Source organism: Bos javanicus, chromosome 2 (assembly GCF_032452875.1).
Source record: "Bos javanicus breed banteng chromosome 2, ARS-OSU_banteng_1.0, whole genome shotgun sequence".
NCBI lineage: Eukaryota > Metazoa > Chordata > Mammalia > Artiodactyla > Bovidae > Bos > Bos javanicus.
Genome location: NC_083869.1, coordinates 135234519 through 135260373, shown reverse-complemented (window position 1 = coordinate 135260373; position 25855 = coordinate 135234519). Strand labels below are relative to the sequence as shown.

General features: G+C 58.3%; 2 protein-coding genes across 2 annotated transcripts in view; both read left to right on the top strand.

The window, feature by feature from the left end:
- PADI4 (peptidyl arginine deiminase 4) overlaps positions 1-1280 on the top strand; it is a 28364-nt gene extending 27084 nt beyond the window's left edge. The window contains exon 16 of the mRNA XM_061395419.1: positions 485-1280. Within this exon, the coding sequence (XP_061251403.1) occupies positions 485-718 (234 nt within the window). The 3' untranslated portion in view covers positions 719-1280. The remainder of the gene's footprint in view (positions 1-484) is intronic.
- A 3835-nt stretch (positions 1281-5115) lies between these two features.
- Positions 5116-25156, top strand: PADI6 (peptidyl arginine deiminase 6). The gene is made up of 16 exons (XM_061395462.1): positions 5116-5285; positions 6036-6219; positions 8003-8075; positions 10716-10780; positions 12220-12328; positions 13105-13230; positions 15804-15994; positions 16199-16302; positions 18552-18663; positions 19982-20089; positions 20288-20442; positions 21130-21286; positions 21367-21490; positions 22497-22567; positions 23580-23741; positions 24684-25156. Exons 1-16 carry the CDS (start codon positions 5194-5196, stop codon positions 24915-24917), a joined length of 2067 nt encoding a protein of 688 aa, XP_061251446.1. The 5' UTR covers positions 5116-5193; the 3' UTR covers positions 24918-25156.
- Positions 25157-25855: the final 699 nt, after the last annotated feature.

Below are 25855 nucleotides of genomic sequence, written 5' to 3'. Positions count from 1 at the left end.
GGGTAATACCTTATTAAACCACTGTGGAGGAAACACGGTCGTTTACATAACGCATTGTGTATGGAAAGTGCTATAAAGTGTGTAGTCACTTATTCACCGGATCGTAGTATCGACAGATCTGCATTAAGTGCCTCCTGTGTGCCAGGCACTGAGCTGGGGGCTGTGGGAACCCAGAGGATGACCAGTTGCCAGAGTCTGGAGAGTCAAAGGCTGCTTCACAGAGGCAGTGGCATTGGAGCCGGGCCTTGAGGAATCGAGTTTGCTGGAGGGTGGCATCGAGGAGAGGGGGAAAGGGTTGAGAACGTGGACCCCAGAGTCCGAAGGCTTGGGTACAGGACCTAGCCTCACTCCCTGGCCTTCAGTAGCTCACATCGCCTTTCCGGGCCTCCGTTTGCTGGCCTGTGAAGTGGGCTGTTATAGGGGACACTCAGGTGGTGCCGCAAGCCACACGCGGCTGCCCCTGACCTGGGCGCCCGCTTTGCAGGTGAACATGCTGGTGCTGGGCCAGCACCTGGGCATCCCCAAGCCCTTCGGGCCCGTCATCAACGGCCGCTGCTGCCTGGAGGAGAAGGTGCGGTCCCTGCTGGAGCCGCTGGGCCTCCACTGCACCTTCCTCGACGACTACTACGCCTACCACGTCCGGCAAGGGAACGTGCACTGCGGCACCAACGTGCGCCGGCAGCCCTTCTCCTTCAAGTGGTGGCACATGGAGCCCTGAGCCGGCCGCCGCCTCGGGAGGCTCCTGGCCTGGACTTGGTGCCACATGGAGCCCTGAGCCGGCCGCCTCGGGAGGCTCCTGGCCTGGATTCGGTGGCACATGGAGCCCTGAGCCGGCCGCCTCGGGAGGCGCCTGGCCTGGCTCTGGCTTAGTTACGTGAATAATTTCGGTGCTTTGTCTCTGTTACAGCAATTTACTTCTCATGTTTAGCTGTTCTATACTCACGAAGGGCTTTAAAGCAATGTTCTTCTATTTTCAACAATAAGCTTGATTTTTACAAGACTATGTTAGAAGGTTGATCCCAGGGTGATGGTCTGACCTCCTGTGACCCACCAAAGCATTAGAGATGGGAGCAGCATCTTTCCAGCAGCTGTGACTTCCCAGTTCTAAGGATGGTCAATTCTTACTCAACCGGCCCATCAACTGATACCTCCTCTCTCCTAGAGGAGATACTTGTTTCTGCCAGATTTAATTACCGAAAAAACACCCCAACACACATCTGGACCAAATATTCGATAACATCATTTATCAAAATAAATTTATTAAAGGTATTCAAAGACCACTTCAAGGTTTAGCTGCCATGAGGACCGTTTTTGGCGCTCTCGATGGACACAGTCACTCATTCCAGGACTCACACCAACTGACAGTTCAAACACAGACCGTCTCAGCTTTAGAGGGGCGTGAGACAACAGTACTGCAGATCTGTAGTCGTGAAGCGAAGTCGCTCAGTCGTGTCCGACTCTTTGCGACCCCGTGGACTGTAGCCCACCAGGCTCCTCTGTCCGTGGAATTTCCTGGGCAAGAATACTGGAGTGGGTTGCCATTTCCTTCTCCAGGGGGTCTTCCTGACCCAGGAATTGAACCTGTGTCTCCTGAGTTGTCAGGTGGATTCTTTACCACTGAGTCACCTGAGAAGCCGGAGCAGCCCTTCTGTTAGTCGCTCAGTTGTGTCTGACTCTTTGTGACCCCATGGACTCTAGCCCGCCAGGCTCCTCTGTCCATGGGATTCTCTAGGCAAAAAGGCAAGAATACTGGAGTGGGTTGTTGTTGTTCATTCATTCAGTCGTGTCTGACTCTTTGCGACCCCACGGACTGCACCACACCAGATTTCCCTGTCCTTCACCATCTCCTGGAGCTTACTCAAACTCATGTCCCTCGAGTCGGTGATGCCACCCAACCATCTCATCGTCTGTTGTCCCCTTCTCCTCCTGTCTTCAGTCTTTCCCAGCATCAGCATGTTTTCCAATGAGTCTGCTCTTCGAATCAAGTGGCCAGAGTATTGGAGCTTCAGCTTTAGCATCAGTCCTTCCAATGAATAGTCAAGGTTGATTTCCTGTAGGATTAACTGGTTTGATCTCCTTGCAGTCCAAGGGACTCTCAAGAGTCTTTTCCAGTACCATAGTTGGAAAACATCAATTCTTCAGAGCTCAGCCTTCTTTTGGAGAAGGCAATGGCACCCCACTCCAGTACTCTTGCCTGGGAAATCCCATGGACAGAGGAGCCTGGTAGGCTGCAGTCCATGGGGTCGCTAAGAGTCAGACACAACTGAGCATCTTCACTTTCACTTTTCACTTTCACGCATTGGAGAAGGCAATGGCAACCCACTCCAGTGTTCTTACCTTGAGAATCTCAGGGATGGGGGAGCCTGGTGGGCTGCTGTCTATGGGGTTGCACAGAGTCGGACACGACTGACGTGACTTAGCAGCAGCAGCAGCAGCAGCAGCCTTCCTTATGGTCTAACTCTCACATCAAATTACTGGAAAAACCACAGCTTTGACTAGACAGTCACGACTGAGCACAGCACAGCAACTTTCAAACATCTGAATTGAGATTGGTGACTGTTTTGTGTCTGGTTCCTGGAAACAGATTCTGAGATGAAGGCTTCCTCGCAGGAGGTTTTTGGGGGGCTGTGGGGGTGCTCTTAGGAACCACACCTCGGAGGGTATGAGGGCGGGGCAGCAGGAGATAATGAGCTGGGAAGCAGCGGCCACCGAAGGTTTGGGAAACCCCCCCGGGACGCTCTGGGGCTGGGTCCTCAGAGTTGTCCTGAATTGAGACAAGCAGCCTGCCTGTTGTCTCCCCACGGTGGGTGTAGCTGCCCCCAAGGCGGGGTGATGATGACCTCGGGAACTGGCAGCAGACGATTTTAGGAGGGGACTTGCTTCGAGCAGCCAGAAGCCGTCGCCTGCAGCAGGTGGGGAGTTAGTGCCTCCGCCCCAAATACCACGGTGTCCGCCAGGGACACTGGGACTTGACCACCTCAGAGTGATGCGGAAATGTCACTGCGGGGCTGAGGCAGGACTTCCTACATGGGATGAGCATGCGTGGAAGTGTAGAGATCCATGCAGAGCTGTTTTAAGGTCACAAACACCTCGCTTCATTGGGAGACCTGGGGAAGCCCACTGGGTTATTTCGGCCCGGCATGGGGAGGGGAGTGGGGGTCATTTAGTCATTTGAGGCCACAAGAGTGTATTGAGCACCTACTGTGTCCAGGCCCCTCCCTTTTGTGGGTGCTGGGGAGTCAGTGGCGAATAAGCATCCCCTAGAGGGGGAGTAGGACCTGCGCTAGACACAGCCAAGCCCCTCTTGCGCCTGAGATGTCTCTGTGCACCAGGCCGAGGGCCCCCCCACAGCCATACTCGGAGCCCCACACAAGGCAGGGCTACCCCCGGGTGGGAGGGACCGAGCTCCCGAGCTGTTCTGCTCCAGAGCCCTGAGCCCTGAGCCCAGCCCTCTCGAGCCCTCCCTAGTCAGGCCGCCCACCCACCAGCCAGCCTCTGGCTGACGTGTATGAGCAGATGGCGGGGTGTGAGTGAGTCACTTGGGGTGTGAGCTTACACATGGCCGGTGCCTCCTATCTGAGGGGCTAAAATTTTAGTTTTCCTGGCCACCCCCTGCCTGCAAGAGCCCCCAGAACAAAGCCACCCCTGACAGTTACACTGCAAACTTGAAACCTCCAGCAAAGGTTTTTCTTTTAATCTCAAATTCACCAAGCCTGGCTCACTGAGTGACCTTCACACGGTACCCAATTTATGTCCCCCCCAGGCTGTTATATGTGGCTTAATCATCACAGCATCACGTGCCAGGGCAAAAGATTGAAAACAAATGTCTGTTAATGATGAGACTTACTCGGAATACTACACAGCCCTGAAAAAGGATCGGGGTGCTTTTTCACACACCTCATACGTACATGATGTGAAGAACTTCTGAGTTATACTGTGAAGTGAATGTAGCAAGGTATGGAACACTGAGCAGTATAAAAGTGAAGGGGGGGCAGACATAGGCTCTGTTGGCTTCGTGACCTGTAACATCTGTTTGGAAAGATTTAGAACCCGATGCCACTGGCTGCATCCACATTAGGGAACTAATGGGAGAGACAGGAGGAGGGGAACTGTTGCAAGCCCCCTTTTGAACTTGGACCCATATGACTGTCATATGTATTCAAGAATAACCATCAGTTCAGTTCAGTCGCTCAGTCGCGTCCGACTCTTTGCGACCCCATGAATCGCAGCACGCCAGGCCTCCCTGTCTATCGCCAACTCCCGGAGTTCACTCAGACTCACGTCCATCGAGTCGGTGATGCCGTCCAGCCATCTCATCCTCTGTCGTCCCCTTCTCCTCCTGCCCCCAATCCCTCCCAGCATCAGGGTCTTTTCCAATGAGTCAACTCTTCGCATGAGGTGGCCAAAGTACTGGATTAACCCACCCTTAAAACAGTCTTAAACTTCGCTGGTGAGCCCCATGGGCTAGAGCAGGTGTTCTCATTTCTTGGCTCAGTGAACTCAGCAGAGATGCGGAGCTGCTGGCGACCTTGTGCAGCTGGGGTCCTTCGTCCGCTCTTTCCACCAATCCCTGCCTGCCCCCTGCTGGGAGCTGTTGACACAGCTGTGCTCAAGGAGCCCCCTAATCACCTGGGGAGGGGCGCAGCTGCCTGGACCACACCCCAGGAGTTTGCAGCTTTAACAGGAGCCACCCCCTAGTCAGTTTTGCAGCCATCAGAGCCCTGGGAACCACTGGTCCATCAATTACCACTTTCCAGGAAGCCCACACCTTAGGATGGAGGCCCCAAAGTCTAGAGGGGATGCCCCGTGCCCCTCTCCTGACCAGGGCCCCATGCACCCCCTACAGATCCTTGCTCCTGACAGCTCCCAGCTTAGTTAAGCCTCCAGCGCCAAGGCCAGGTTGACCAATCCCAGGCACCAGCTTTCCAGCTGGAGGCCAGAGCTCCAGGCAGCCAGCCCCAGCCCCTGCACGTCTGCAGGCATTAGCTGCTTAATGAATTGATGCTGCCCCGGCTCTGACCCCAGCTGCTCCTCAGCAGCACTTCTCCTCCCAGCAAACCTCCAGCAGCTGCTACAGCCTCCTTAGCAAGGGGGAGGGCCCTGGCCCATAAGAGGGGCGGGCGGTGGGAGCAACCCCTGGGTTGTCAGAGGTTACCGTGCCGGGTGGGGGTAGTCAGCCCAGAGGGCTGTGCCATGGCCTTCCGGAACATCGTCCCTCTGTCCCTGGACAGCCCAACCCACGCTGTGTGTGTGCTGGGCATGGAGATCTTCTTAGACATCAGCGGGTGAGGAGCTGGGAGCGGGTCCGGGCGGGGAGGCTGGCGAGGCTCTTTGCCTGGGGCGCCCTTGGCTTATGCGGGAGTCGGGGCTTAACTGCTCCTTGCCTGGGCCTCCCTTGGCTTACACGGGAGTCGGGGGTTAACTGCACGCTCTGTAACCTACCCCGCTGTCCTGCTCCATCTCAAGGAGCCGAGTTTGGGTCGTTAGGGCCTCCCAGTCCTGTTTCTACTGCTCCTAGGCTGTGGGGCCTTGGAGGCACGTGCCGTGCCCTCTCTCGGTCCCCTTCCCCATGAAATGGGGTGAGGGTGACCCCTGAGGAGGCTGTGCGGACTGAGGAAGGAGGCTCCTGTGAGCTGGAGCTGCCGTGGGAGGTGACTCTCAAGGCCCCTGCCTCCCCCTGGTCATGGCACAGACCTGCCGGGCCTTGCTTCTCCCCCGTAGGGAGCCCTCGTGGCTCAGACAGGGGGCCCTCCCCTCCTTGGAAGGTGGGCGTTCATGAATAAGATGTAGCTTGGGAACTTCCAGAGCATCCGCGGGAGGTGGGGTCTGGGCTGCAGCTTGTCTCGGGCCTGCACAGGGGTCCTGGGAGCAGGGCGTGGTGAGGGGAAGGCTGACGTGTTAGGACCCAAAAGTGCCTTGACTGTGAGTTGGAGGGCCTCAGCAGCGGAGAGGCAGGGGGCACCCCCTCAGCTGGGCTCCGGGACGAGAAGGCGGGGCTCCTGTGCGCCAAGCTCTGTCTGCTCGCCCGCCCCCAGGTGTGCCCCGCGGGCGTGCGAGTCCTTCTCCGTGGACGCATCTCTGGGGGTCGTGGTCCGCGTCTGCGGCGCAGACCCGGTGGAGAGCAGGGAGAAGTCGGCCGCGCCCCGCTGGCCCCTGTCGCGCCCCACGGACGTGCTGGTGGCGATGACGTCCCCCAACTTCGCCGAAGACGAGGGCAAGGTAGGCCTTGGGGTGGGGGGAGGTGAGGGCAGCTCTCCCAGGAGGCGCTAACAAAAGCCCTGGGGGCTCCCTCCTGACAGCTGGGGTTTCCTGAGCTCCGAGTCTGAAAAATTCAGAGCCAAATGCTTTGATCGCATTCAGTGCTTGCAATCAACCTTTGACCCCATTTTACAGACGACGAAACTGAGGCACGGAGTCAGGGAAGCACCCTGCCCAAGCCAGTAGCTGGCCGAGCAGGGATTCAAGCTCAAGTGTGTCTGTCTCCTCCATTCGTGCTTCTGACCACCGCACTAGCTTCCAAATTAGCTTTTTTAAAGTCTGGCCTAAAAGGTTTCAGCAGTAGGACTCAGGCTTTTTGGCTCAGGCTGGTCTCCCAGACATGGAGCCTCTTGATGAAACTTAAGAGCTGCCACAGGTCCGGGTACCAGGTCACGTTTCCCGAGGTCGGCGTTCCCTCTGTTCACGTGTGAGGAAATGGAGCCCCAGCCTAAGGGGGCAGACCCAGGATCCGAGCCCGAGCCCGAGCCCATGCCCATCCTCTGGGCGGGATGCCGCCCTGATGGGGCCCGTGGCAGAGAGGTGGACTCTCAGCTCGAACAATGGGCTCAGCTAAATCTGAGCGGTTAGTGGTGGCTGAGTAATTAAAATCACCCGATGCCCAGGCCTCGGCCCCTGCCAACCAAACCATCCTCTGGGCCTCATAGCTCCCAGGTGACTCCCGTGTGAGGCTGAGCCAGCACAGCTGAGGGAAGCACGTTTAGGACCCAGGGGCTCTTGTTGCCAGAACGTTCCAGAGGATAGTCAGCAGGGGGCTAAGCTGGGATGACTGAGAGGGAGTACACAGCACCCTCTACACCCGTGCCCAGGGCAGGTGACTCCCCAAGAGGCAGGTGAAAAAGTGGCTCAGTCATGTCCGACTCTTTGCAGCCCCATGGACAATACAGTCCATGGGATTCTCCAGGCCAGAATACTGGAGTGGGTAGCCTTTCCCTTCTCCAACCCAGGAATTGAAGCCAGGTCTCCCACACTGCAGGCAGATTCTTTACCAGCTGAGCCACAGGGAAGCCCAAGAGACAGGTAGGACACTTATCGAGCGTCTCAGATAAGGACTGAGGCTGTGATGTGGCCCAGCTGAGCCCAGGGCGCCTGAGAAGCGCCTCTGCCCAGGGCTCCGCCTCAGCAGCACCAGGACTGAGATGCTTACCCTGGACTCCAGCTAACAGCTGGTTCTGTGCTTCGTGATGAAGGCCTGTGGTCATGGCCAGAGCTTTCTCGAAAGTATGAAGACTCCTCTGCACGCAGAGGTCGCTGTGAGACCCAGGACAGGCACCCCCTACCCCCAGCAGCCTCTTTCTGGGCAGCTTGGCCCGTCGGAGGCCCCACATCCTCACGGCCCGTCTTATGGGGTCCTAGGAGGGGTGGTGTAGCGGGCAGGACATGGAGGGCAACTTAAAGCTTGACCTCTAGAGCTGCACAGCCCAGATCATAAATCCGTTTCCACCCCTTTTACTGGCTAATAGTTTAGTCCTGATTTCTCTGTCCTGTGGCTAGAGCCCGCCTGGACGGGCAGCGGTGAGGCCTTGGTGTGGAAGGGCTTGGTGGAGGGTCGTGGCGCATTACACCGGGGGTTTTAACAGCCCAGTCACCCTGTGCTGGCTCCCGGGAGACACTGGAAGCTCAGAAGCGGTGACCTGAGACCGAAGGCAAACGGCCGGAGCCGGGTACGGGGCCCTGTCCCCGGCCCGTCCACTAATGCTCCGGGGGTCCTGGGGGGTCTCCACAGGTCATGATCTTCTACCACCAGCCCGACGAGGATGCCCCCATGGCCACAGCTGTGCTCCACCTCACAGGCATTGGTGAGTGTCCCCCGGCCCAGGGGGAATGGCAGGGGCTCTCCCTGTAACGAGACGCCCCTGTGGGCTCATTCGGTGCCCGCTTCCCTCAGAGCTCAGCCGCTGCTCTGCCAGCCTCACTCGCTCTCTAAGCAGAACACAGGCCGTCGGGACCCCTCGTGTTCACGTCCCCCAGCCACCTGTGTCAGGGCCCTACGGCCGCTTCTCTTAATAGTCGGTGATGTCTGGTCCCAAGCTGATCTTAGCGATGACAAACTCTCCCTCATTCAAGAGTATTCCTTCAGCAGCTCTTACTGTTGGAGCAAGCCACCTCCCCTCCTGCCCTCCGCTGTATTCTTTCAAAAAAACTTTTGTTTGTATTTTGGGCTGCTGCGGATCTTCGTTGCTGTGCCGGGGCTTTCTATGGCTGCGGGAGCAGAGGCCGCTCCCCAGCTGCGGGGCTCGGGCGTCTCACAGCGGCGTGTCTCCTGTTGCCGAGCACCGGCTCTGGAGCTCAGGCTCGGTAGCTGTGGCCCACGGAGCTCAGTGGTCCCGTGGCATGTGGATCCTCTGGGACTGAGGATCAAACCTGTGTCCCCTGCACTGGCAGAAGAGTTCTGTATCACTGGACTGCCAGGGAAGTCCCTGCCCTTTTTTAGATTGTTCCAGAGCAAACTATTCCCTTAATAGAAACAAGCTGTGATGCCTGTTCTCTTAAGGAACTAGCTATAATGTCTGCTTTTAGACCTAATTCCATGGTGTCTTCAAACTCTGCCCCCTGCCTCTCTGCATCCTTAGCTCTTCCTCACCTTCCCTTGAGCCTGCTCAGACCAGATGCCCACTGCCCCAGGTACCAGAACAGCCTCTCCTGTCCTCGCCTCGGTGGCCCACTCTCCTCCCTCTGGGCCTTCCTGCATCATTCGTGACCCTGGCGGTCCTCTCTGGAGCCGTCTCACCTGGAACACTACAGAGCCCCTGTGCCCAGATCTCCTCCTCCACGGCTGCCCTTTCCTTCCCAGATTCCGGTTCCAGATCCTTCGTTGGCCACACCCACGCCCCCAACCCGCCTGGCGGAGTGCTGCAGGCTCGGGCAGCCCGTGGGTGACTCAAAACCCCCTAGCCCAGCGTCTCCCATAAACTCGGAGGCCTACCGGCCAGCATAGCCCCTTGAGTGTCTGAGCAAAGTCTCACACCGAATGACACTGGGCTGACTCCCCCTACCCCAGACGTCTCTTTCCTAATAGTCCTGGCGTGCGGCTCGATGGTAGCTCCGTCCTTCCAGCTGGTCACGGCGAAGCCCTTGGGTTCACCCTGAATTCTCTTCCCCGAGTTGATTGTGAATCTTGCCGGGTTACCTCAAGTCTAGCTCAGGTCCAGCCACCCGCCGCTTCTGAAGCTCTGAGCCTGGCCTAAGCCCGGTCACCTCTGCCCGGGTCACTGATCAGCCCTTGGCGAGGTCCTCAAGGGGGTTCCCCGCTCCGGCCTTGATCTTCTGCAGGTCCAGTCTCAGTTCGGCCCCTAGAGAGGCCCCCTCTTTAGAAGACTGTCTAACATTTCATCCAATCAGAGCCTGCTCCTGCTTGCCCATGCTCGGGTTAAAGCTGGCATCATCACTGCCCACGCAACCTACCCAGCCTGGCTCCAGGCTCCCTCTGACCCCTCTTTCTCTTACTTTGCTCATCCTGTTCTAGGTACTCTGGCCTCTGATCTTGGAACTTGCCCCCGTGTGCTGCTTATCCTAACAGCTTTTACCCCAGATACTAAGACGGGTCACTTGTCTCCTGCAGGCCTCTGCTCACACTGAGGAGGCTTCTCTGATCTAACACAGGTCACTTGTCTCCTGCAGGCCTCTGCTCACACTTAGGAGGCTTCTCTGATCTGACTCTGAGACACCCCGCTGTCCCCTTGTTCCTGCAGCGTGTCACCATCGGACATGACGTGCCTTTTGTTTCTTCACCCCTTGCCACTGCGGTGTGTGCCTGGGCGCATGCACGCATCCCTAAGATCAAAGCAGACAGGGCCTGTCTGTGTGCTGCCGGATCCCGAGAACCTAGAACGGTACTTGGTTGGCAACAGGCCTCACTGAGTGGGCGGCAGCAGAGGAGGGCTGTTCCTTTGGCCCTGACATTCCAGCTGAGAGAGAGCACCCTAGATGTCAAGAGCTATGAGCTGGGGTAAAGCCACATGGTAATCAGTAGGGTTGGAGGAGGGCGCGGGAGGTGGGAAATAAAGACCCAGGAGGAGCCTCTATGGTGATACTTGGCAGAAGGCTAGATCCTCAGCCCTAAAGGGGCTTGGAATTCCCACATACTGAGCCCTGGCTGTGACTCAGCGCCAAGAGTGTTCCTGATGTCTAGGGAGGTGGGCCTTCCAAGTAGGCATCACCGGGGAAGCCGCCAAGAGGCACAAACGGCATCGTGACCACAGTGCCCCTGTTCCGTGGGCCCCCGGGAGGTTGGGAGAGACCCACGGATGCCTGGGACCCTCCAGGCTGGCTCACGAGACGCCGTCTGTCTCTGAAGAACGGTCTTGTAAGCCAGCAGCCTGCCCCAAAGGCTGGAGGACCCTACCACCAGCCCGAGGCCACCCGGAGGGTCCTTGCCCTCAGCTCAGAGGCTGCGTCCGCAGGCCTCAGTGGCTGAGACCGCGTCCCCTCTGTTGCAGAGCTCTCCCTGGACGTGGACATCTACCGCAGCGGGCGCTTTGAGGCGGCCGACAGACAGGCTAAGGTGAGGCTGGAAGCAAGCGCAGACTCGGCCAGGCCTGGCCCACAGGCCCGTTGTGGCCTCTGTAGTTCTTTTTTTTTAAGATTTATTTTTTAATGACCATTTTTAAAGTCTTTATTGAATTTGTCATATTACTTCTCGGTTTTTAATGCTTTGGTTTCTTTTGCTGTGACGGCATACAGGATCTTGGCTCTCCAGTCAGGGACTGAACCCACACTCCTGCAGGGAAAGGTGAAGTCCCAACTGTTGGACTGCCGGGAAGTCCTGTGTCCACAGTGTCTCTATAAAATATATACACACACACACACATATATATTTGGCTGGGCCAGGTCTTAGCTGCAACATGTGGGATCTAGTTCCCGAACCAGGGATTAAACCCAGGCCCCCTGCTTTGGGAGCACGGAGACTTAGCCACTGCAATGCTAGGGAGGTCTTAGTGTCTCTTAAGTCAAATTCAGTTCAGTCGCTCAGTCGTGTCCGACTCTTTACGACACCATGGACTGCAGCACGCCAGGCCTCCCTGTCCATCACCAACTCTGAGTTTACTCACTCATGTCCCTTGAGTCTCTGATGCCATCCAACCATCTCATCCTCTGTCGTCCCCTTCTCCTCCTGCCTTCAATCTTTTCCAGCATCAGAGTCTTTTCAAATGAGTCAGCTCTTCACATCAGGTGGCCAAAGTTTTGGAGTTTCAACTTCAGCATCAGTCCTTCCAATGAATATCCAGGACGGATTTCCTTTAGGATGGACTGGTTGGATCTCCTTGCAGTCCCAGGGACTCTCAAGAGTCTTCTCCAACACCACAGTTCAAAAGCATCAATACAAATCAGAACGGGTAGCATCAATTTCTAACACTTTCAAAAAATTAAAATGTCAGTAATTAGGTGTCACTAGGCTCCCATCCTAGCCTGGTCATGTAGCCAGGTAGGCCAGAGGGTCAGCTCTCTCCTCAGATGGAACATGTCTCCTCAAACCCACAGGGGCTTCCCCTATGACTCAGCCAGTAAGGAACCCACCTACACTACAGGAGACCCAGGAAACACAGGTTTGATCCCTGGGTCAGGAAGATCCTCTGGAGGAGGAAATGGCAATCCACTCCAGTATTTCTGCCGGGAAATCCCATGAACAGAGGAGCCTGCTGGGCTACAGTGCATGGGGTTGCAAAGAGTCGGACACAACTGAGTGAGTTACACTTTCCTCAAACCCTACCTCCTGGGACCCTGAGCCAAGGTTGGAAACTGGTAACCTACCTCTAAATCTTCGCCCTCCTCCCAGCGCTCTTACCTGATGCTACTGTCCCATTCTGTAGGCTCTTTGAGTTGACTCTGATGAAGAGTTCACCCTGGAGGAAGGCTTGACTCTGCCCTGAGGTGGAGCAGTATCTATAAAGCTGAGGACGCACCTGGCTTTGGCCTGAACAAGTGTTCCTGTCTTCTTTACAGAAAACCTGGGTCTGGGGCCCTGGTGGCTGGGGTGCCATCCTGCTTGTGAACTGCAGCCCTTCTGTCTCAGGCCAGCCCGTGGACAAGAGCAAGGTGTTCTCCTCTGAAGGTGAGAACGGGCCTCTGACCGAGGCCCATCACCCCTCCCCTCCCTGGGCTCCGCCCCACCCTGCAGCAAACCAGACTCCAAGCTGACTCCCTGCTCTGGGCCTCTTGTCAATGGATTGAGCCGGTAACTGGGCAGGAAGGGGCCCGAGGCAAGAACACAGGCTCCGATGTCAGAAAACAAACTGCTGTTACTTCCTGGCCATGAACTTGAGTATGTGAACTTTCCTGGTTTTGTCTCCCCACCTGTAAAACGGGGGTCATACAAAGGACATCGTGGGGGCTTGAGGACTAAACAAGGACCTACAAGGCGTAGGCCAGACGCTTCCTGAAAACCCACTTGTAGCCTGGGGGCAGGACCCTGAGTGTCCTGACAAAAGCCCTCTTAGATCTGGTCCTGATCTGTGGTCAGGATGTAGATCCCAAGTCTCAGCTGTAGGATGGGGTGTCCTGGTTCACACCAAAGCTGGAGGGGAACCCCTGCTGGGCTGATGTGCCAGGCCCTGATCTAGGAGTTTGTGGGGACCCATCTGCCCCTTACAATGGAAAGGGTAACTGCCAGCCTCACTGGAGTAGGCCCCCAGGACGGCAAGCTGCCTGTGGCCATGTGGGAGGCGAGTGGCAGAGACAGTGACGCGGGCCTGGGCCAGGGCAGGAGGTCAGGGGTCTTTGGAGCTCCAGTGTTAACACAAGCCCCCGACCCCCAGCCCTACTGCCCCCTCCACCCCTGGGGCTCTGGCCTCCAGAAGCCCCTAAACCTTTACCTTCTCTTTTGTTCAGAAGTAAAGAGTTTGTCCCAGATGGTGCTGAAAGTTCAGGGGCCCAGCTGCATTACAAAGAATTACCGGGTGGTTCTCCACACCTCCAAGGAAGAGTCGGAGAAGGCAAGAGTCTACCGGCCACAGAGTGAGTGAGTGTGAGCATGTCAGGGCAGGTTGTGGCCATCGCTGCCCAGGGCAGGGTTCCCGTCAGGTTGCTAGGGACCTAGGGCAGCAGCTCAGGGTCTGTTGCAGCCGGACGTGTGTCCCTGAGGCCCTCTGGCTGCCGCCCCCCAACCCCACGTGGTTCTAGAACAAAGCCGCTGCTGTGAAAGCCGCCATTGACGATAGCCGATGTGGTTGGGAGACGAAGATGCCAAGTCAACAGGAAAGTCTCGGTCCTCGGAGCTGGTCATTACGCCCTTGAGAAGAACAGTGGAGACACAGTCCGAGTAGAGTTTCCTGGTGGCCCAGTCGTTAGGACTTGGAGCTTTCACTGCAGTGGCCCGGGTTCAGTCCCTGCTTGGGGAACTAAGAACCCGCGAGTCATGCAGCGTGGCCAAAAAGCCAGTGAAACAGGCAAGCTGAGTGGACACAGGCCACAGAAGGGACCTACCGTAGAGGGACGTGTATGGCGGCAGCAACTGGCTGAGGGCTGGCACAGCCGGGCAGCGGGGTGGGGGCTGGATCTAAACGTGGCAGAACACAGCACATCCGTGTGCAGACGGGACCCCCCATTGGAGGTGGGACGTGGATTTAGGAGAAGTTACAGGAATGAGTAATCAGTACTCTGAATACAGGAAGTGCACGAGTTAGTGGACACAGAATAGTGTTTACACGTGCTGTGAGGCAGCTCTCTGACTGATCACGGCCTCAAAGGTTGCAGGGTGGCGGTTTCCTCAGTGGCTTGAATGCCAGGGTCTGAGGTCTCAGTGGGCAGCTGGCAGTGTATGCGGGGGAGTGGGGGTAACGGATCTTGGAAGACAAGGGGAACACCAAGGGCAGTGAAGGCGGGGGCTGGAAATGGGCCCGTAGAAAGGTCTGAGGCTGGGATGAGAGTGTGGGGGAGCCGAGAAGACTGAAGAAGGTGCCAGCTCTGTTTTGCAGGGGGCGTCTGAGCTGTGAGCCTTGACGCCGGCATCCAAGGCGGTGCAGACCTCGAGTTCATTGAAATAAGGTTGCAGAAGTGGACTGGAGGGTCTGGTCTCTGGTGGAGATGGTTCCCACCACGCTAGGGGTGGAGACAGCCGTTGCTGGAACAGCCCACGGAGGATGGTGAGGGGGTAGTCGGGTACGGGGGGGAAGGCGGCAGGTGGCATTATCTGAGAGCATGCCCGTCAGAGGAGTGGGAGTCCTGAGGAATGAAGAGGTGGTCTAGATGTGCCATCGAAGATCAGAGGGCATCTGCCCCACCTCTAGGCCAGTGGTCCACGGAAGGTAGGAGAAAGCCGCACGGTTCAAGGAGGTGCCTACTCTGTGCCCTGGGGCACCAGCTCTAGAAGGATAAGCGTGTCGCCTGCTCCCAAAGCCCAGGGCGATGGACAGAAAGCCAAGGACCGAGCAGGGGCTTGGGATGGAGGTGGGGAGGGCACGGGGGAGCCAGGCTGAGCAGGGCCAGGCCCGGGCGGACGAGAGCAGGAAGGGCCTCCAGGCGAAGGTAACCGCTGTGGCCGGTCCTGCTGCCGCCTTATTTTTGTTTTAATTTGGCCTTCTCGGGTCTTTGCTGAATCTCGCAGGCGCTCTTGCTGTGGTGCGTGGGGGCTGGGGCACAAGGGCTCAGGAGTTGTGGCATGTGGACTTAGCTACTCCGCAGCATGTGGGGTCTTAATCACTTGACTGAGGATTGGGTCGGCATCCCCTATCTTGCAAGGTGGATGCTTAACCACATGGACGCCAGGGAAGTCCCCGGCTGCTTTTTCTGTGTGACGCGGATGGTCGTTAAGCACCTGCCCCCAAAGGGGCGAGGATGCCAGTGAGCCCAACCCCCCACTTAGCAGCCAGTTTATAGGGAAGCCCACGGGGAAATCGGCTATGCTTCTAGATGTGAGAGAAGGCCCCGGCAGAGGGGAAAGACCCAGGGGCGGGTGGCCACACCCCAGCCCCGCAGGCAGACGGGAGCAGGGGCCTTGCGGGGACGTGGGGGAGTCTCACCCCCTCACTGCCGGGCCCGGGACAGCAAGGAGCCCCGCAGGCAGACGGGAGCAGGGGCCGTGAGCACGCGTCCCCAGCGCTGGGGTGGCCGGCTGGCCCGCCGCACACCCTGGCCAAGCCTGCACCGGCACCCCTAGTGCCTGTGACGAGGCTCTTCTGAGCCGCCTGGAGCCCGTCTGCCTGGGAGCCACAGCCCTGCTCGGTGATCGCTGTTACAACCCAGAGCAAGAGGCTGGTGGCCCGGGCCTGGGCCCTGGCTTGTACTGGATGAGGCTCCCAAGCCTGTCTCTGAACAGTCTTTCGCCTTGAAGACTTATAACACTCTTCCCAAGTGGGTCAAAGCATAGAACCACCATGAGCCTTCACTTCCTGAAGGCAGGTGTTTTTCTGAGTCCCAGCCCCCGGCAGCTTTTTAAAGAGCAATTGGCCCTCACTGATGAACAAACATCTAACTATTCATTAAGCCCCAAACGCCAGGAACCTAGGGGCACAGCCAGCCCGGGGCTCCCAGCCTGGCTTCTGACCCGAGGAACGTGACATCGGGTGTGGTCTGCCCTCCTTTCCTTCTAGATGATGGTTCTATGACCTTCGACTTGATTCTGGGGCCTGAGCAGCACGCCTACACCTTGGCGCCCCAGTGGGATGATGTGAAGGGCACCTTGAGGGAAACCTTCTACGTTGAAGCCTTAGAGTTTCCATCCGCCAGCTTCTCGGGCTTGATCTCCTTCTCGGCCTCGCTGGTGGAAGAGTCTCAAGACCCGGTACGACCCGCTAGTAGCCAAGCAGCCCTCGGGGCAGGGACTGTGGAGGAAGGAGACCTCACATAGCCGGGCAGAAGATGGGGGCATGGTGGGGCCGGGGTGGGTGTGCTGAGCTGAACAGCTAGAGGCCTCGGGGGGAGGGTGGGCGGGAGCCAGGTCTTCCATCGCAGCGCGGTATAAGCGGGACCTCGTCTCGCACTGCAGCTGGTCCCAGAGGCCGTGCTGTGCAAGGACACAGTGCTGTTCCGGGTGGCCCCCTGCATCTTTGTCCCCAGCACCCAGATGCCGTTAGAGGTGTACCTGTGCAGGTAGGAGACCCCGGCAGCCGGGCCGGGCCGCTTCTGTAACTGCTATGTCTGCGGCAGGGTGGGAAAGGGCGACTAGACCTCCCACCAGGAAGGCGAACTCCTCCCCCCGAGACGGTCATCCAGGGCTTGTTTGGATACTTAAAGAAGGGCTGCAGCAGTGACCACGACGGTCCCCGCCTGCTCTTACTAAGAGGCAAACAGCAGAGTTCCCCATAGGATCGAGGGCTATAAAGCCAGGTATTAATAAAGGGACAGAGGGTAAGGCTGGGACTGTTCCAGCAAGGAGGCATGAGCTACCAGGAGACGGTGGGGAGAGGGGGCGGGGAGGACGACAGGCGAGGTGGACAGGGCTGGGCGTGCTTAGGTTGTGGCCTCTGGGGCTGCAACAGACCCTCAAACACTGGGTTTTTTTTTAATTTGGTTGTGCCGGGTTCTAGTTATGGCATGTGGGATCTAGTTCTGACCAGGGATTGAATTCAGGGCCCCTGCATTGGGACCATGGAATCTTAGCCACGAGACCACCAGGGAAGTCCCAGGAAGGCTGTCTTTTTTTTTTTTTTTTTTTTTTTTAAGGGAAGCAAAAAATAATGGTAATGGATAAGATCCAGCGGAGAAAGGAAAACTTAACGGGGCAAAGAGCAGACAAGTCACATGGCCTTAAATGGCCAGCCCACCCACTTTCTAGGAGGGAAAGCAGGACGCACTGACGGGAGGAAGTGCCAGAGGTGAGAGGCTGCCTGGCGCCAAGGACCTGGTGAAGTTGCCACCTTAGAGACTTGCCAGTGTGGGGTTTCCCCAACTGTTTTCAGTAAAGAGTTCTAGAGAAGAATAAATACAGAACTAAATCCAGCCAGGGTGGGGGTTTTTCCAGGCAGATAAGCCCAAGGAGAAGGACGAGCATGTGATTGTTATGGGGCATCACAGACTCGACGTAGGATATGGAGAAAGGCGAAGACGTGGGCCGATGGGATAAAAGCGGTTGAGAGCCAGGCATCCCGGTGAGGTCGAGCTGCGGACCCAGGGAGCAGACCGAGTGAGGGGAAGATGGAGGTGGTGGAGCGGGACGGCTGGTCTTGGAGCTGGGGAGACCACCGGGATGGGAGGGCAGAGATAAGACCTTGTCAAGTCCAGGATCGGAAGAGGTCCGGTGGCCTGGATGTAGCATCTTATGGCAAGGACCTCCGTCCCTCCTCCAAACCCAGTGGAGGGATAGGATAGAAACAGCTCTGCCGTGGAAGGGGCTGATAGGGGAGTAGGGTCTGCTGAGGAAAGCCAGGCTTCAGAATGAGAAGGGAGGAGGGCAGAGCTTGAGGTATTCTCCTGACAACAGATATCCAGGTTCCGGGTGTGTCTTTGCCTTCTGTATCTGAAGACAGAAGTTCACTCACAGGAGGCATCTGCTGAAACTCTGACCTAAAGACTCGCCCGTGGGGGAGGTATTCAGGCATGGCTTGACCCAGCCTTGCCACAGATGGTGTGTGAGCCTGGGGCTGCATCTCCCCCCCCAGCACGCACCTCAGACGTCCCAGACCTTATCAAGCTGCTCCGTTCCCTGTAGTCTTGTCTGTGTAGAGCTGAGAAATAGGTTCATTTGGAACACGAGCATGGAAGAGCAATTCAAGTTTTGGATCTGGAGTAGACTCCAAATTGTTTACACTTCCCAAGGGTGACCGTGCTGGCCTTCAGTTCATGAGGACCTGTTTGTAGAATGGGGTGGTCTCAGTGTCCGCCTCAAACATCTTCATTTCTCTCCAGCACTGAACAGGGGCGCGCTGTGGGCCTGTCAGCCTGGGGCTACGCACGGTGGCACCGAGGCCTCGGGGCTCAGCACCCAGCCCCGACCCCCTTGTGAATATGACAGCCGCAGGGCCATCTCAAGGGGGAACTCGGCTTCTCGAGGGAAAAAACGCAGCCTCTGTGGGGAGAGAAGAGACCACCCCTGGGTAGACTGAGGCAGTTCCCAGACTGCTGGGCAGTGGGTGGAAGGGACTGCAGGGCAGGGACGAGCCGGTCCTAGGACCCCAGAGCAGAGACTGACGGTAGCAACTCTTGATCTGACTTCACCGTGGGCTGGGCAGAGTGAGGCTGGGGCAGGCACACGCTGGGCGTGCTAGCCGGGGCTCCATGAGCGGGGGGACGGCACTCTGCCCCCCTCGAGGGCAGGGGCACCCCTTTCCTCTGGGACTGAGAGGTCACGGCAGGTGGGAGAGTTTGGCGGCCTCCCCAGACCGGCGCATCTCCCGTGGCAGAGAGCTGCAGGTCCAGGGCTTCGTGAGCACGGTGACGGAGCTGAGCGAGAGGAGCAACAGCCAGGTGGCGTCCGTCTACGAGGACCCCAACCGCCTGGGCCGGTGGCTCCAGGTAACAGCCCTGTGGCGAGGGGCGGGGGCGGGCCCAGGAGCGACACACAGCAGGCCCCGCCAGCTTCACTCAGCCCCCCGGCGGAGCTAAGCCGGCCAGAGACGGCCCTGTGCTCAGCGGGGGCCGAGATGAAACGACCTGCCCAAGCCCTAGCCACTAAGGGTAAAGCTTAGGGTCCAGCCTCCTCCCCTTCCAGAATGGTCATGTTCGGGACCACAGGACACACAGCCCTAAGCCCCAGGTTTCCGAGGACCTGACATCTCCAGCTACAGGGTCCAGCTCAGCCCTGGCTGAGCACGAAGTGTCGAGCCCAGCCTTTTGAGGTCCGGTTCTCTGCTCACAAACGAGCCCCGCTCTATGTGGCAGAGATGAAAGAATACCGACCTCTGCCCCGATCTCACCTCAGCAGAACTCTAAGTGCTATGAGAGCGGGAAAGCGAGATGATCGGATGAGTTCCTAGATCAGCCTCGGGGCTGTGGGTGCTCACGACGATCCTCAAGCTGAGGAGGCAGGGGCTGGCTGTGCAAAGGTTGGGGTGGGGGTGGGCTGGAAGTAGGAGGCCTTCGGGCACAGAAACAGCTGACATCCACCCCATGTGGAACAGAAGAGCTGGTGTGGCCAGACCAGACCCAACAGTCATCAGAGCTAAGAGCCAAGTTTTATTTATTGGGGAAATATTAAGCCAAGTTAAGGAAGGGGAGAAACCAATCCCAAGCAAGGTGACACGGAAAGATATGAATCAGGGGAGTTGAATACTCTGACTTAGGGTTTTAAAACTTTCTTTTTGGCTGTGCTGCACAGCACGTGGGGTCTTAGTTCCCTGATCGTGCCCCTGCAGGGGAAGCGTGGAGTCTTTTAACCACTGGGCCAGCAGGGAAGTCCTTGACTTAGGTTTTGAAGAGACCCTCTGGTTGAGAAATAGAGCCAACCTTAGGAAGGGACAAGAACAGAAGAGACGCTGATTGGAGGGTCTTGCAGTCATACAGGCAAGAGGCCGTCAAGCCCAGGTGGCTTCACCTGAACAGTCCCAGAGAGGAGTCCGCTGGGAACAGATTTTGGAAATAAAGCCAGCGAGGTCTGTTCATGGACTAGGGAGACGAGAGGAGGAAGAATCTTGGATGACTCATCAGGGCGACTGGTCAGGGAAAGCCCCCAAGGCAGGGGAATGCCTGAGCAGGGTTTTGAGGGTGGAGCAGGAGTTTGCAGGAAGCCAGGGGGAGTCTCTCTGGACCCAGAGGGGGCCTGGGTAGAGGGAGCATTGGGAAAGGAGCTGATGGAGCGAGAGAAACTCACCCCCCATCTCCCTGTCTCCTCCAGGATGAAATGGCTTTCTGCTATACCCAGGCTCCCCACAAGACTGTCTCCTTGGTCCTGGACACCCCTCGGGTCGCCAAGCTTGACGATTTCCCCATGAAATACTCACTGGTGGGGGCTCGATTTGACTGATCTGAACTTGGTCCGCCTTCTCGGGTCTGGTGCCTGCCGGGAAGCGATGGGTGCCGGGGAGAGGGCCCTGGTGGTGCCTGGGGGAGGCGTTGGGACTCTACCAGGAGTCTGGAATGGGTAAGACGGAGGCCTGAAGCCCCTGTCTCCTGACGGCCACCCGGCCGGGTCTCCTTCCAGAGCCCTGGGGTTGGCTACCTGACTCTGCACACCCAGGACCACACGGTGGCCAGCGTAGATGTCGTTGGGAAACTGATGGTGTCCCCCCCTGTGAAGGCCCAAGGAAGAGAGTACCCTCTGGGCAGGGTCCTCATTGGCAGCAGCTTTTACCCCAGGTGAGGCAGGAGGCCAGGTGGTGGCTGCCTTAAAACCAAGGGGAGGGACCCTCAGAGTTCGCCTGGATCCACCTGATTCCCAGGGGACTCAACGGGTCATCTGCTCTGGGCCTTAACCCATCAAGTCAGGCCCCCTGAGTCCTCATGTAGGAGACTGGCGGGAGAAAGGCAGACGAACCGCTCATTCCGAGTGGCGATTTCCAGGGTTTCAAAGGAAGCACATCACATTTGGTCGGCCTGTTGACCCAACGGGATGTACTGCCACAGGCGGTGCGGCTAGATTTCTTGGTGGCTGTTCATCTGTTATAGAGCCAGGAAATACTTGCGTCCTGGGGCTCAGTCTTTATCTAGAATCCCTTGGCTCAGTCCTGAGTGGAGCCAGAGTAAAGAATTTCAATTTTTATGGAGGTGTAGTTGACTCACAATGTCTTAATTTCTGCTGTACAAAGCGACTCAGCTATACATACGCGTGTTCATATTCTCCATTACGGCTTATCGCAGGATGTCCAATGTCGTGCCCTGCGCTGTGCAGTAGTAAGGGATTCTTAATAACCACCGTCCCCCGCCACGGCCTGGCCAATGGTTAGCGCACCGTATTACCTGAAGGTTGCCTGGCTCTCAGGGAGCAGTTGGCCGCCAACCTGGGCCACACCACCCCCGGGGCTACTCTTTCCACCTTCCCTTTAGCAAGGACTCCCGGAACATGAGTCGGAGCCTCCAGGACTTCCTCCGTGCCCAGCAAGTCCAGGCCCCGGTGGAGCTCTTCTCCGACTGGCTGATGACCGGCCATGCCTGCGAGTTCATGCGCTTCATCCCCGCACAGTACAAGGTGGAGGGAAAAAAGGTCTGTGTCGGGGGCAGGCGGGGATGTCTCCCGCCCTCTTCCGAAGACTCCTGCAAGCTTCCTCCTCCTCTGTTCCCCAGGACTTCCGGCTGCTCCTGGCCAGCCCCAGCTCCTGCTACAAACTGTTCAAGGAGAGGCAGAAGGAGGGCTATGGAGATGCGATGCTCTTTGAAGGGCTTAGGAAGGACCAGCTCCTTTCTAACGGTAAGGGAGCCCCTCGGGCCCCTGTGTCCTTTCCAGACGGCCACCTCCGCTTTGTCCCTCCTGATGGAAGGGGTCCTCAAGAAGCATGGGAGCATAAAACACGCCATCTTAGAACGTCGTGTTCCCTTTCAGGGTAATTCTGGTGGTGTTAGGGCAGATCAGCCAGAAACCCTGGGGCAGCTGAGAGGCTGCTAGGATATATGCAGCGGGGAGCTTAACACACGGGCGGCGCGTGCTCCAGGGGGACAAACCAGATGCTACCAACACCAGCGTCTGGACCTCCCTGGGAACGCCGGATTAAGTATCTGGGCGTGGGGACTTCGGGTCTCTGGTCGCCCTTCAGGAGGATGTAGTGGGCGGACTGGGGCCTCTGCCTTTTGGGGACCCGGAAGGGGAGTGGGGTGCTGCTGTCGTTCAGTGTGGCCTGAGGACGGCAGCTTTAGCGCTCCAACTGGGACTCGGCTAGAAACGCAGAACTTCAGGCCAGTCTTTGGGGTGGGCTCAGGACCTCACGGTCCGAGGACTTGCGCAGGCGGCCTTGAGCACGAACTGCCTATCACACACCAGTGACCCTGTCGTCTCAGTTGATGGCAGAACTGGGCAACTGAAGAACAGCGTTGAATAACGCGGTCAAGACCACAGGCGGCAGGCAGCCAGGTCGGGAGGCAGGGGGCGCCCAGGCGGGCGCGGGCTGACAGCGCTGCTAACCTGGCCCAGACTGCCTGCCTCACAGCCTGTGGCAGGCTCCCCCACTCCAGCCAGGGACGGAGGGGCCGGCTGTGGCGGTGGGCGTCCTCCTTGGCCTTTGACGGACCCCAATGGGTCTCCAGCTGTGACATTTGACCTAGAGTGGGCCCCTGGAGACGAGTCAGGCCACCCGCCACAGCCCCTGGCTGGCATGGCAGCCTGACTAGTGAGCTGTCCCCAGGACAGGAGTCTGCCCAGCCCTGGACCACGGTGCCCACCCCTGACGCCCAGCCTGCCTGCCCTCTCCTCCTTCCTACAGGGAGGGAGGCCATTACCATCAACCAGCTTCTGGCTGACGAGAAGATGAGGAAGCAGAATGACTATGCAGAGGTACGGACCAAGGATGGTGGGGGGACCTGCTCCAAAAGGCGGGGAAAGGCAAGGACCACCTCAGCAACGGGTCCCCAACTGCACAGTGGTGACTGACCGAGCAGCACGCACAGCACCCGACTCTAGTCCTCACAGGGACCCTATGAAGTGACCTTGCCTTGTCCACGCGATGGTGAGGCTCAGAGCTGATGCCAGTGAGCTGGGAGACTGGTCTGAACCCCAGGGTGGCCCAAGTCAGCTAGTGTTGGACCAAAGTCGGGGCCCTCTCAGCACCCCCAGCTTCTCCAGGAAGCTCTGAGCTCCAGAGCACCCCGGGGCCTTCTCGACTCTTCCTGGATGAAACTGCCCGGCACCTCAAATCTTTGAAAACGCGAATCACGAGCTGTGAGAAGCGGATGTCCCAGAAAGTAAACAACCTCCTATGGGGAAGCTGGGGCCTGAAGGGCAAGGACGGGCCCAAGGTCACCCGTTAGCACAACGCTGCTTGCCCCACTGAGTCCTTAGGGCTCCCAGCCAAGGCATGCACTGTGCTGTGACCTTGGAATCAGGGGAAGCTTCTGGGCACTGCAGGGTGGGCAGCAGCCAGGTGGGGGTCCAAACAGCGCCCCTGAGTCCTTGTGACACGCACCCTGGGCGTAGGGTCGTGAGCCCTTTGTCATAAACCTGGGAGGTGGCTCAGGCGTTGGGTATTAGCTGGTCTGGGGAGGGACGTGCCCGGCAGTCCACTGCTGGTGTCCGTCTCCCTGACAACGACCTGAGGACCGATTTTGCCCTCACCCAGGTCCCCCACTCTAGCCAGGATCAAAGCCCAGGGGGCCCCCACGTTACCATGGAATTGGGACTAGGAGCCGGCCCAGTGCTGACGAGCTGGCAGATCCTGGCCTGAGAGACCAGGCGTCTGCGCTGAGCCCCGCTGCAGAGGGCCGGGCCCCTGCCCGCAGTCACTGCCAAGGAGGTCAGCTCCTCGGGGCTGCGCCTGAGCGCCCTCCCTTCCTGCCCCCATCCCCCGCAGAAGTGTATCCATCTGAACCGCGGCATCCTCAAGAGGGAGCTGGGCCTGCAGGAGGAGGACATCATCCCCGTCCCACAGCTCTTCTGCCTGGAGCACATCGCCAACGCCCCCCCCAGCGAGCAGACCAAGAAGCTCTATGCCCGGCCCTACTTCCCCGACCTGGTGAGGGCTGTGGGCTGGCTGGCCTCGGGGCTAGACTAGAGGAGGGGGCCCGCAGACAGGGGTGCCTGAGAGGAAGGGGCGGCCCCCCGTTAGGGGAGACCCCTGCAGGGAGCAGGTGAGCGGGGCCCATCTGCTGGCCACAAGACCAGACAGTCTCTCTCGTGGGGTCTTCGTGCATCTGCAGCACCCTCCGATTTAGAACAGGAATGGGGCATTTGGCAGTGTGGGTATTATGAGAGACCTCTGCTAGGCCAAGCCTCTTCCAACCGTGGTCTACACCTGACCTTTCTCTTACCACTGTGACTCCTGATGGAGGCGCCTAAAACGACCTGAGACACCTGTCAATTTCTTAAACTCTAAGCCCTGGGGACGTAGGACCTGCATTCAATCGCTAATGGTTCTTTTTACAAAACCAGGGAGGCCCTCTGGGCGTGGAATATAGGAGCCTTTCCTGGCCCCGGGAGAAGGGAGGTGTGGGTAATGGTGGGAGAAGCTGTGTTTGAGGAAGAGACGCTGGAGTGTGAAGTGGACAGAAGTCCAGTGACGAAACCAGGGGTAGAGAGCATCCCAGCAGAGGCAGGAGAGGGGACACAAACGCGACTGAACGTCCAGGCAGGAGAAATGCAGTACAGGGGGCCGGGGAAGCTGCGAAGCTGGGCCCCGGCCGGGCAGGATCTGGTCTTGCTACTGAGAAATGCAGGAGTCACTGGAGGGTTCAGCAGAGTGGGGAGGTTTGCTCAGAGGGGTGAGTGACGCCTGCCTGAGCACAGGCTCGGGGAAGGGTGCGCTGTGCTCGTCTTTCCTAGCCCAACCGCAGACGCAGCTGCGTTTTCCCTGCACTGAACCCCGTGGTCTTCCTTGAAGCCTAGAGAACTGGGGGGCTTTTCCTCCACGGCTCTGACCCCTGTCCAGGCCTGACCCACCTAACCGCCCCCCCGACAGCTGGAGATGGTCGTGATGGGCTTGAACCTGGGCATCCCCAAGCCCTTCGGGCCCCGGATCAACGGCACCTGCTGCCTGGAGGAGCGGATCTGCCAGCTGCTGGAGCCGCTGGGCTTCCAGTGCACCTTCATCGATGACTTCGACTGCTACCTGACCGAAATCGGAGACTTCTGCTCCTGTGCCAACATCCGCCGGGTGCCCTTTGCCTTCAAGTGGTGGGGCATGGTCCCGTAGACCACGTGAGCGCCGCCAGCCCCGCCCCACCCTGCGCAGCATGCAAGGCCCGCTGTCGCCCCCCGACAGCGTGATTCGTGCTCTGCTCAGGGCCCCCCTTCCTCTCCCTATGCGTCTCCAGCTCCCCGTTGCTCAGTGGTGGCAGCGCTGGCAGCCTGAGCCCCTGGGGAGAGCTTGGAAACGGCCTTCGGTGGAGAACTGACTGAAGGCCCAGTAAAGTCCTAGCTGTTCTGACTGCACCTTGGCCGTGACCTTCTTGTTTGGGGCGGGGGGTGGTGGGGACAGGGACTAACCGCTCAGGACGGAAAGTGAAACAGCTGGGACACCCGGGGTCAGGCTGCCTCGGAGCTGCCTGGAGCAGGAAGTGGCTCGGCTCAGGTCACGGTCATCTTCCCCAGTGGATCTTGATGCTTGAACCGCACGTGAGACTCTAGGCTGGGAGAAGGGAGAGGGCTCCCCTTTGGCCAGGTGGGAGCTGCTGGGGGCCAGTCCTAAGGAACTGACCCTGGGCCTTGTGGACAGTGGGCTTCAGCAAGGACAGGCTCCAGTCTCCTGGGTGGGCAGGTACAGCCTCTAAAGGGCAAGCTGTGCCTCAGTCCCTAGGAAGCCTGAAATGTCCAGGAGAGAGGGGCCCACTCCTGTGTCCACAGCACGAAGATGCTGAGGTTTAACCACAGCTGCTCCCGCCCTGCCCCCTGGAAGCTCCAAGCAGTCCAGACACTGGGAGTGGGGTGGGGCCGACAGGAGGGGCTGATCTGAGTACAGAAAGCAGCTGGCATCTCAGGGAAGGTGTTGGAAGGCGGGTGGCTTGGAGAAGCTGTCAACTCAGGCGGAACAGAGTCCACAGGGTGCCCCCTGGTGGGCAGCTCGCCACACTGCCAGGTGGGGATCTGCAGGGCTCCCTATGAAGGGCGGGGGAGGCAGGCGGGGCGAGGAAG

Bases quoted from the DNA above. Each gene is read 5' to 3' on its own strand.
- PADI6 (XM_061395462.1), top strand. From the start codon at position 5,194: ATGGCCTTCCGGAACATCGTCCCTCTGTCCCTGGACAGCCCAACCCAC. The intron at 8,076-10,715 runs GTGAGTGTCCCC...CCTCTGTTGCAG, and splicing joins GCTCCACCTCACAGGCATTG to AGCTCTCCCTGGACGTGGAC. The intron at 21,491-22,496 runs GTAAGGGAGCCC...TCCTTCCTACAG, and splicing joins GGACCAGCTCCTTTCTAACG to GGAGGGAGGCCATTACCATC.